The 12,062-nt window shown below is 43.2% G+C and overlaps 1 protein-coding gene across 1 annotated transcript in view; it reads right to left on the bottom strand.

Annotated features, from left to right (window-relative positions):
- Positions 1–12,062, bottom strand: part of DAPK2 (death associated protein kinase 2) — a 79,124-nt gene that overhangs the window by 25,452 nt on the left and 41,610 nt on the right. The window contains exon 3 of the mRNA XM_084642425.1: positions 7,490–7,711. Coding sequence (XP_084498551.1) covers positions 7,490–7,711 — 222 coding nt within the window. The remainder of the gene's footprint in view (positions 1–7,489; positions 7,712–12,062) is intronic.

Raw genomic sequence — 12,062 nt, 5'->3', positions numbered from 1 at the left:
TGTAAATACCCTGTCAATAAATCAAACGGAGGGATGGGGTGGGGTGGAATTGGGTGGAGTACAAGGGAGAGCAAGGGGAGCTACTGAGACTGGGTGGGGACAGCCAGCTTCAGGTTGGGAATGGGCATCCGGGCAGTTCCTCAGCAGATGGTGCCTTGTGGACCCCTCCCTACTGCCCTGTACACTGAAGCCCCCTGCCCATGTGCCAGTGCACTGTCCCTCACCCCATCCCAATGGCCTCTCCAGCCGCTTCTCTGCATCCCGCTCTCCCCTCAAGCCCCAGTGCACGCATGTGGGGTGGAAACATAGCCGGGTCCTGCTCTTCCCTCCATGAGATATTGTGTGGATGGAAAATATTGTGGCGGCAGAAACATACATCAGACCCACGCCCAACATTTTTATGGAGGGAGGAGGAGCTAGTCCCCTCCCCCAACCACTGTATCCCCTCCCCCTTCCCCCCGCCAGCCCTGCAATCAAGGATATTGGATACGCACATTCAATTCTTCCACTCTCTGCTTTCCCCTGCTTATCATTTGTCAGCTTCCCTAGATCAGGAGCATGGCCAGACACTCATTACAGTTCCCCATTTCCCTGTGGGATAAGGTTTCTGCTTCCTCAAAGTGGCACCTTTTAGAATAGATTTAAGGGGCTGGCCTTTGACATACTCCCTTGTTGCTCCATTGAACTCTGATGATTCTGAGTGCTTGTCTACACATGCACACCAGCTCTGAAATAACTACATCTGTTTGCCAACTTGAGTTACACTGAAATAAGAGGGGCTACTCACAGACTTGCACCCAAATAAATAAAGGTTGAACTCAAACTGATTTAGTTATTGTGCCTCCAGTTTGTGTGTAGACAAGCCCAGATGCTTTGAGCATCTCCCATCCCTGTTGTAAAAAAACAGAACATTTTGGGAGTGGGGGATTTCTTTTGGCTCAGTAATTGACAACAAACAGTTGCAAAATTTTCTTGAAAATGAGATTGAAACCAGCAAATTGATAGCAAATCTCTTAAATTTGGGGAGAAACAGACATGTACTGTGCTCAGCTCAAACAAAGGCAGTACAGCACGGACTTGGTGTTTCTGTGGATCTTTAAGCTGTGATGACTGGCTTGTTCTGAGTCAATGTCATACCATTTACAGCACGTCAGAGTGGCTGACGAATAGTACTGAGATGGAACAGACACTCTTGGAAGCCACTAAAATCAGCAGCATTTGACCACTTAATGTTGCTAGTTGTCAGATTCAGCCTGTGGAGAATTTCACACCATTATGCGGTGAGCTGTTTGCACAGTCACAGGATGTATCTGAAAAAGGTCACAGTGACACATTTAGGGGATGATTTTCAATAGTACCCAAGACTTACGTACATTTGGTCAGTCAAATTGCTTGATCAGCTACTTTTTTTAATACCGTCCCCCAGCTTTGTACAGTGGACTATCCTGGACAACATTGTCGCTGCTGTATGGACGTAGCTGTATTGTGTGTCTGTCTGTCTATGCTTCCACAGTAGTACTGCAAGAACAGTACTGTGCTCTGCTGGGATGTCATTGGCAGGCCTCCTACCAAACCTCGGCCTCTGTTCGCCTTCACAGCAAGCTGCAGTGACACGGGGAGAGAGAGTTCCTGCTGCTTAGGTCATTTTGCATTACGTGTTACATTGCCCAGACTGGGTTGGAGGGGCGGACATGCTGTACCGAGTAGTGAATGCCCAAGTCCTCCCCATTGCTACAAAAACTGAGCTCCCGTGGCGTGGCTGTGGAAGGACATTTCTCCTCTACATGGTCTTCCTCACCTCTCTCCCTGCCCTGTTTTTTGCTATACAAAGGGAAGGAAATCCCTTATGTTGACATTTATTTGCATGTCTGTGGTGCTCACCTTGAGATTACTACCAGCTTCACAAACCAAACCACCCACCTACCCAGCCCAAGTATATAACCCAAACAACTTAATCATTCCTGGAGCACTGTAAAATTACCTGGCACCTCACACACAGTGTAAGACAAGTTCCTAGCCCTGCAGAGTTTATAATCTAAGGCCAGGAAGCCGAGGCATTTCAGTTTCAAATTGTCACACATACAGTGACAATGTCACTGGGAAGCAGAAATTAACATGGACAGAAGAATGTGTGTCATAGAAAGGCATACAGTACCACCCAACCCATCTACAAAATGGGGCTACATCAACTGTTTGGACTCATTTTCCATTGGTGTAGGAAGGGCAATGCAGTGTTAGAAATAGCTGGCTGGATCCCGCTGTCATTTTGTATCCAGAGATGTTGCCTTGGGAGAAGTATTTCTAGATCAATGGGTAAAGCACCACTAGGGGGACCAGATTGCAAGTGTGAAAAATTGGGACACTTTTCCGGGGAGTGGGACTCAGGGGGCACAGCTGCGTACATAAGATAAAGCCCCTAATATTGGGAAGGTCCTAAGTGCCACTGGATCAGAAGATGTACAGCTAATTTATTGGTTATTTATTGGTTACTGTTGGAACTAGGAATTTTGATACTATCCTGAACGAACCCCATTAAAATGACAATTCTTTAATGAATAAAATCCCATGAGAGGGATTTTCGCACTCTGTTATTGTCAGCAGTATTAACCTTACATCGAGGGATTGCTGATGACATTATGATTAACCTTACACATAAAGGCAACTCCCTGAATGCAAACTCAGAGTTCTAAGCCATGCCACATGAATGCTTCCCACTCAAGGCTTTGCTAACAGGATTCCCAAGCGCACCGCCAGCCTGCCGCTGCTGTACATTGGTAAAGCATACAGACACACAAGTAAAAGTTTGTTGTTATCCAAGCCAAGAAGCAGGTGAAGAAGTCAAATTGTTTTCAGTCCTTTTAAACAGCACAAACTGGTCTGCATTAAAAAGCAACATCTGAAGCCAGATGATGCTTTGCCTTGTTTTGCAAACCATTCTTTCCTTTTAGGTCACACACTAGATGAAGAGTACGTTCTACACAATCTGTGCAACTGGTTCTTGGGGGAGGAGGTTGTTTGTGTGAGGAAGCTGCAGAACCCTAAGGATCTGCATTTCCCCCCTGCTGTTCTGGATATTATCCTTCTGGTTAAGGACAGAAACAACCACAACCTCTTTTGCCCATTACCTTCATCCTCACCTGTACCCCAGTCAGACACAGGCGTTCCCACTCATTGGCCAGAGACACTTTCTCTGCAGCACTACCAGCTCCTGCTGACTCAAGGAGCAAAAGTGCATGTCACACTGTACACAGGTCTGCCACATGGTGGGGCAGAGCACCACAAAAGGCTAATTAAATCGAGCTCATTGGGAGTTTTCAATTGAAAATGCAATTTCTGAAAAATCAAATTTTTTTGTGGAAAAATCTAAACAAAATATTTTGTTTTGGGTCACTTCAACATCAAATTGGTGTTTGCTGGAGTTGTTGCAGTGCATCATGAGAGTTTTAGTGCAAGCACCTTATGCTCTCCATTTTCCTCTATTGGCCAGGCTCCCTGGCAGGACTACAGCTCCCAAGATGCACTGCAGTCTGTCCTCTAGTTGAATCATCACAATGCATCATGGGAGACAAGCTTTACTTATTAATAGGATTTCACAGCAATTCTATTGTCCTTGATTCTTCATCAGGTTAAACTTCAGACACACTGCAGCAGTTTACCCAAGGATTTGACTCCAAAGCCACACGCATGTGATACACTGGAGGCGATGCAGAATTGGGCCGTAAAATAGTTAAGGCATCTAATTGTCTCCTTGAAAATAAGGACAGACACCTTAAACTTGACTTAATATTCTTTGAGAAGGGTCAATATAGAACAGAGGACAGTTTTGAGGTGCTTGTGAGAGTCTGAGTTGCTGAGGAGACAAGCTGCAGCGTTCTGTACTTGTTGGAGTTTCCTAATTGCTGATGGCTTCATGCCCAGATATATCGCATTGCTGTAATCCAGCCAAGAAGTGACTAAGGCATGAATAACTGAGGCCAGGTTATCATTCTCCAGGATGGGACAGACTCTCTTAGCTAACTAGATGGTATTAAGTGTTACTCTCAGATGCTGCTATGCAAGAATTTAGTTTCAGCAAGGAATACAGGAGTACTCTTAAACTATGGACTGAATTGACCAATTGTGGGTGTGACCCTTCAGCTAAAGTTGACTGCATTGTGGCTGCAAACCTCTTCAGAATGCTTTCATATGCCCACCAGCATCACCTCTGTCTTGTTATGGCTCAGCTTCAACCAGCGGTTCTTCATCAATAAGCTGATCTCATCCTAAAGCATGGGGCTGTCTTGGTGGTACTGGTGTGGTCATACATGGTGAAAGATAAGGAGTTATATGCTATCTGCATACTGTTGGCTCTGCGGTGCATATCATCTGATCAGTTCATTTAAGGGATGCATGCAAACAGGATCTGTTGTAATGACTGGGCCTACCCATTTGCCCTAATTGTGAGTTCTACTGTAAGGAGTGAACGAACATTTAGTAAATGACACAATGACTTATAACAATACATTTTGATGGGAAAAAGTACAAAAGGGAGACAAAGAAACTTAATTAGCCTATACAAGAAGGCCTACAGATATAATTCAAGGACTGCATTAAGACCATGCCTGCTAAACCAGAGAAGCATGGGACCAGAAATTAACGGATCAAAATTGGTGTGTCAGAAGCTAGGCCTTACTGATTAACAAAACAATGAGAGGATGGGCTATCCTGCCCATCATTCCCTTTTGGGATCCTCAGAAAGATATTTTGGAGGGAAAAGTTGGCTAGCATGACACTGGCTGACTGAAAGGAGGAGGAGGAATGAGCGTCACCATCATGGCTGCCACCCCCACCATTTCCTGGGACCCTGGACCTTTGTTCTAATCTTGAGAGATGTTCTGACCACTCCAGGCCAGAAAGAGGGAGCCAGATGAGCACTGCTCCGGCTAATTCCTGAACACCAGCTGGGACTGACACTATGACAACAATGCAAAATAAAAGAACCACTGTAGCAAGTCTCAGAGACCAGGTTAACTGACTTGGGCTTGTGGGGCTCATGCTACAGAGCTAAAATATTAGAGTGAATGTTTGGGCTTGGACTACAGGCTCTGAGATCCACCCCCTCACCGGTTTCAAAGCCCAGGCTCCAGAACTTCTACACTGCTATTTTTAGCCTTGTAGCACAAACCTTGAGAGGCTGAGTCAGTTGACCTGGGCTTTGAGACTCACTGCTATGGACTCATGGACTTTAAGTTCAGAAAGGAGTACTGTGATCATCTCGTCTGACCTCCTGCATATTGCAAGCCACAGACCTCACCCACCCACTCCTGTAATAGACCCCTAACCTCTGGCTGAGTTACTTAAGTCCTCAAATCATGATCCGCCTTTTACACTAGTTTAAACCTGCAAGTGCAGAGGAAGGTAAACCCTCCCCCCCACCAGGGTCTCTGCCAAACCAGCTCCAGGGCAAAATTCCTTACTGACCCCAAATATGGCGATCAGTTAGACCCTGAGTATTGGAGAGGACCCACCAGCCAGACACCTGGGAAAGAATTCTCTGAAGTAACTCAGAGCCCTCTCCATCTAGTGTCCCGTCTCCAGTCGTGGGGGATTTTTGCTACAGGCAGTAGCCAATGGGCTATTTTTGCAATACCCTTTAGTTCCCCATCCCTGGCTCTCTCTTCCAGTGGGTTCTTTTCCTTCCCCAATTTATTTCTTCTCTTTCCTATCCTTCTCCTTCTTCCTTCTGCCTATTACAAGTCTAGCTTAGCTGGCCAAGACTGCAAATTTTGCAACATTACTGCAAGCCTGTGACCAAAAAGACAGGTAAAACAAATGCCCGAAACAGTCCGATACCAGTACAAGTTTGCCAGGTCTCGAAGTGCATAATAAGACCGGGTGCTGTGTCTGTCTTTCTCCAGCAGCAAACTTGCAAGTGAAAGTTAACATCAGAGACAGAAGTTGCATTTTCTGTCTTTGCTGTTCTTTTTTCTCCCCTTTCGTGTGTGTTTGTCTTGTTTTGCCTTCTAGGAGACTGGACTAGACTTTAACAGCAGCAGCAACAGTTCCAGCCCATCTCAATTACCTTCTTTTTTCCCCACAAAAGGACAGTTACCACTGTCTTTAACACCACTGTCAGACAAGGATTTTTCCCCTCTAAAGACTCTCTACAGCTAACAGAAAAAGGAACATGGGATGGTGTTAAATGAAATAGTTATTTAATGCTTTACATTTCAAATGCTTTTTCTTTCTGTTTTTCTTTCTTGTATCTTTAATAAAAGGTTAAAGAGGATTTCTAATAATGTTTTTGCCATGGTACTAAGCAGGCTGAGGTCTCTGTGTACCCAACCCTGAACCTTGTTTAAAACTGTTTAATGTTGGACAATACCAAGATCATGTTAACATTTTTGACTATTTGGGCACCTTTATTTCATCTAAATTAATACAACAGATCCTTGCTTTACCCCGGTCCATTGGGTTCCTTATAATCTTTGAGATTATTTGTTTATTAGACAATTCTGCTTTAAGAAACCTTTGAAAGAATCATCTAATTAAAAAAAAGCCAGATAAGGCAAGTGACACAGTGCTACCTGGGGCACTACAATAAGCTCAACCTTATCAAACCAGTCAGCAATGGGCTACAAACACAGTACCAAGTGTGTACTGGTGACAGGGCTGGGATTATATTACTACTGTGTAAAACCTTAATAAGGGATGGGCTAACAGGTTGGAGAACATTACAAACTGGTCCAAACTTCTGCCTGTCTCCCTAACAATTCTGACAGGTTTAGAACATGTGCCTTCCTCCATGCTTCAACTCCCACCATACCCACAATTAACTTCCTCCCTCCTTCCCCGCCCCCAACTCTCCAACCAAGGGAGAAGCAGACACATTTGTCTATAATCAGATTCCCATCACCGGCTCACCCATTCTCAACTCCACGAGTGAAAAGAGTGAAGGCAGAGCTGGTGCTAGGGAGGAGAGAACAGTGCCAGGCAATGCTTAGTGCCCCAGAGCCATCAGAGCTCTAGGGCTCGAGGCATCAGCTGTAAACTAAAGTTTTCTTTTGTAGAGCCTCAAGAGGATGCAGAGCATTTGAGGGGTGGATGAACATTGGATGTTTCTTGGGGTGGGCAGAGCAGGAGAGGAAATGAAGAAGACCCTGTTAGAGATACTTGCACTTCCTCTAAATGTACGTGTTAGGCCAGCAGTGAGCAAACATTAGGTAATCTCTGTGTTCACAAACCAACAGGACTCCATGGTTTTGCAGCAGTGACCCGAGAGGACTAACAGGCACATCTGTCTCTAGAGCGTGTGCTGATTTATTCAGGGGAGGCTGTTTACTGGTGACCTCATTCTATTTTTCTGCCTAGGTCTGCTGTTGGTTTCTCTAGCCCTATGGCCAAGCAGTTCCATTTTAAGAACACTCCTGTGCTCAGGAGGCCTCCACAGCTCTTTCCTGTTCCCATTTGCCTCATCCTACAGCGGAGGATAGGAAATCACTCTACTCACAGCTCGAGGATAAGGACCATATCTGTCCTGTTCTCATAGACGTCGTGCAGCTTGATGATGTTGGCATGCAGGATCTGCTGCAGAATGTTCACCTCCCGCTCAATTTCCTCACGTCTCACCCCCCGGCGGCTGGCCCGGCTCTGACGCTTCTTAATGAATTTGGCAGCATATTCCACTCCAGTGCTTTTCTCTCTGCATTTCTTCACTATTGCAAACTGGCCACTGTAAGGACAAAGTTATAACAGCAATTACACTAAAAGCTTTCACAAATCCCATGGGCAATACCATGAAGCTCCCAGAATTAGCTTGCATAGACAGGGTCTGAACCTGCAAATCCTTTGGTGAATAACCCTTATTCTTACTAAAAAGAAAAGGAGTACTTGTGGCACCTTAGAGACTAACAAATTTATCTGAGCATAAACTTCCATGAGCTACAGCTCATTTCATCGGAAGCTCACGAAAGCTCATGCTCAAATAAATTTGTTGGTCTCTAAGGTGCCACAAGTACTCCTTTTCTTTTTGCGAATACAGACTAACACGGCTGCTACTCTGAATCCTTATTCTTACTGCTACAGTAACAATTTTCAGGATTGGGTTAATAAATTGTACGTTCTGCATTCACCATACTTTAATGAAGTGCTTTAGACCATGCAAAACAAAGTAACCTGTCTGAATGGAAGGGAGGGTCCTAGATACAATCATCAAAGAAATTTTTTAAATTATCAAGGTCTGAGAGCTCAAGTCATCAAAAACTAGAAAATTTAAAGTGAGTCCAAACTGCCCTTCATTTGCTAAGTGAAGTTCAGGAACTGAAGTACACAAAATACAGAATGCCGTCTGATGCTCTGGAGGGGTAGATAATACCTACTACACACATTTGTGTCAGACCTGTAGGGTGTAATTTTCAGAAGGCTCAAAGAGTACATCAGCCTTTGTAATTGGAAAGTTAGAGACAAGTGCCCAGTTTGCATGTACAAGTGCAAGTTTGTGTGTGGAAGATGCTGGTCCACACACATTATTGCACTCGGCTTGAAAATCTGGCTCTCAATGTTATTTGAAACTATGCAAGTTTCTTAATGTCAGTTTAAACTAAGAAGAATGTTTCCCTAATACTTAGCAGGACAATAGTCTAATTCACTGCATCAAACTTTTAAACGGCAGGCAATTGTTTGCAGTTGCAAGCAGACTTTTCCTGACAGCAGCTGCTAGATGTAGAGGTCATCATTCCAGTCCCAAATTTAATATTTTCTCCCATCCCATAAAAAGGAAACACTTGGAGATCAGATCACTAATACAGAGTATAATGTCCTACATGTTTCAGTCTCATTTACATGATGGGAGCCTTGTGAAATGAGACATTTCCTTTAACAGGAAAGGGCAGGGGAACTCCTCATTTTAACCTGCATGAGGTCATTATCACCGACTCAGTTCCTCAGTTAGCTCCCGCAAGACGCATTGTTAGACCACAGAGCTGCCACTTTGGGTGCACAGCTGATAGTAGTTCCATTTCGTTTCTCTTTATGAGAGCTTCTCATAACTGGACAAAGTGAAAGATCATGTCCAAGGCAGGAATATTGCACAAGATGGAGGGGTTATTCATGTGACTCTCTGACCAGTTCAGTTCTAACAACTTATTCTGGACAAAGAAATCAGTGGTGTGTGAGTATGCGTGTGTGTGTATATATATATATATGCTTAGCCATGCAAAAAACATAAGAAGTTTACAAAGCAGGATAGGAAGGCAAGGGGATAGCCTTGGACTATGCAGTTAGTCTGTACAGAACATGTACATAAGCCACTGATGTTTACTCAAAGTTTTTTAATAGAGAAACATAGAAGGAGGATGGTCTTGTGGTTAAGCCAATGGAGGGACTCCGGAGATCCAAGTTCAATTCTCGGCTATACCACAGATTTCCTGTATTACCCTGGTCAAATCACTTAATCTTTCTATGCCTCAGTTTCCCCATCAATAAATGGGAATTACACTTATTTTCTCCTACTTGTCTTCTCTATTTAGATTTTATGCATTTAGTGCAGGAACTCTCTCAATATGTGTTTTACAGTGTTTCACACAAAGGGGTCTTGACTTCATTTGGGTGCTACCAAAATAGAATTATTATTCATAATCTATAGATGTTTCCAGGAGTGTCACTCCAAAGCCTAGAATGCCTGTTGAATCAGTGTGAAGCAATGGAAACAGCTACAAGCATGGCTGAGAGCTTTTTGTTTAGAATATCACCAGGGTCAATCGTCACTGGGACTCTCAGACTGTTACTATCCAATTTTTAATTTCTCAGCTCCCCCCCCCCCCTTTTTTTTTTTTTTTTTTTACATTTTACAAATTCCACCCGTACAGCACCATGGGCTTTCACCTAGCAACAATAATAAATGGCATTTGGCAAGCTAGCAAGATTCCTCTTAAAATCAGCTGCCTTTAATTACTAACACGGCTTATGTAGGATGTAGCAGACTGTCACTTCAACTGGATCTGAAAAACAGACTAAAAAATGTGCTGTGACAAAAATGGGTTGCTTTTAACCAAGGATAACGTAGGGGATTTAAATGGAAACGCTTATTACTTATTATTATTTGGCTTGATGGAAATTTGCACTATTCATAGTAAGCAGAGAAAGCAGCAAGCACATGTGTATGAGCATATGTTAACCTTGTGCACAAAACCATGGTTGATAGATAGGTCTGTGAAAAATATTAATAACAACAACATCTGAAACCAAGTGAACCTTGCCCAACTTTAGGTTTCATTACAAACTTCAAATTCAGACAGGTTCATCAAAAGGGTCCCTGAAGTTCACAAGCCTGGCCAGATTTAAGGTTCCACACAAAATTTGTGCAAAGTTGTTTAGTTTGGATACAAATCTCTCACATTTTAGGTTCTTTCACTCAGATTTTGTGAAACCAAAACTCAAAGCTGAACTTGGGGCAGGAGGGGGAAGAAAGAGCAGGATAAAGCCAGATAAAATGCTGGCACAAACCTCTGCCAACCAAAAGGACGAGGATTCACACAGCTCTTCTAGCCAGTACCAGTAACTCTGTTTAAATTACAGTGCTAAATAGGTATCATTTCACCAGATTCAGATATACCTCCATATGAGGCTGCAGGGAATTCAGCTACAATTAGAAAGAGGAAGTGGTCAGTCTACTCCACTCATCGTGAGTTTAATTCGTTTACTGGCATCACTTAGTTCAGCAGAGAGTTAAGTTTTCTCTACTGGTGAAAATGCTGATCTTTTATACAAATCGACAACACCTAAACAAAGTTCTTTTATAACTATTAAATAGGTCATCTCAGGGTCTTCTCCAAGATGATGGTGCTTTCAGGAATATTTATTGATCTTTTCATTATCAGCAACACATTGCTGTTACATGGAGACCTCGTGAGACAATGCAATCATGTGGAAAGTACAGGATGAAATTCACTTCCCAGTATTAGCAGCTACCTTTTTTTACATAATTGCATCCTCACTGGAATTCATAAAATATTGATACTGATTTATGGCTGGGGGAAAAGTAGAATGAATGTTTAGATAATGTGCTGTTGTATATGTGCTGGGATATTGACAAATGAATTCCATTATAGGGATACAAAATATTAAGCCACCTGAGGCTTGGATCTGTGGTTAACATCAAAGGCTTGGTGTTCCATCCAAGCACAAGAGGCATAAAAAATGGTGACTTGTATAGAAAACAGAGTCAGTTGGAACATTTTTGGCAAAACTAAGTTTTAAAATCTTGAAAGTTCCTATGAAACAGAATTGTTATCCTCAGGTCCAGTCAGCTCTAATAGTGTGTGCAGGGGGAACCTGATCCTGCATTAATGAGAGCACTTCTGTGAAGACAAAATAATTACTCATGCTTAATAGACTACAGAGGAGTTCAGAGCTATGGTCTCATTAATAAGAGGAGGATCAAGCTTAAACCTGTATCTCTTCAGAAACTCCCACTCTCTGCTCGTGCCCTGCCCCATTTTCATACTGTGTACTTGCAAGAGAAGGGATGCAAGATTTCATACTGCACAGAATAAAAGACAATACCCAGCACTTCACTTCACTTATACCCATGAGCAGCATCCACTCCCCCTTGTGCTGGCACACTATAACTTTGAGCAACCCACTGATCACAAATGGGTAGGATCCTGGCCCAAATGTATTTGTTCAATATCAGGTATATCCTCATTCAGGGCACTATATCCCAAGCTTGCAGGTAGTTCCATAGTTTCTACTATGAGCTTACAGACTACGCTCTGTGCAAGGATCTCCTGATAACAATCACAAACATACTCATTAAATGCAGGTTTCAGAGTAGCAGCCGTGTTAGTCTATATTTGCAAAAAGAAATGGAGTACTAGTGGCACCTTAGAGACTAACCAATTTATTTGAGCATAAGCTTTCATGAGCTACAGCTCACTTCATCGGATGCATAAAGTGGAAAATACAGTGAGGAGATTTATATACACACAGAACATGAAAAAATGGGTGTTATCATGCACACTGTAAGGAGAGTGATCACTTAAGATGAGCTATTACCAGTGGGGGACGGGGGGGGGACGGGGGGG

The sequence above is a fragment of the Lepidochelys olivacea genome (assembly GCF_965140295.1).
Source record: "Lepidochelys olivacea isolate rLepOli2 genome assembly, chromosome: 10".
Classification (NCBI taxonomy): domain Eukaryota; kingdom Metazoa; phylum Chordata; order Testudines; family Cheloniidae; genus Lepidochelys; species Lepidochelys olivacea.
This window is presented reverse-complemented; position numbering and strand designations above follow the sequence as displayed.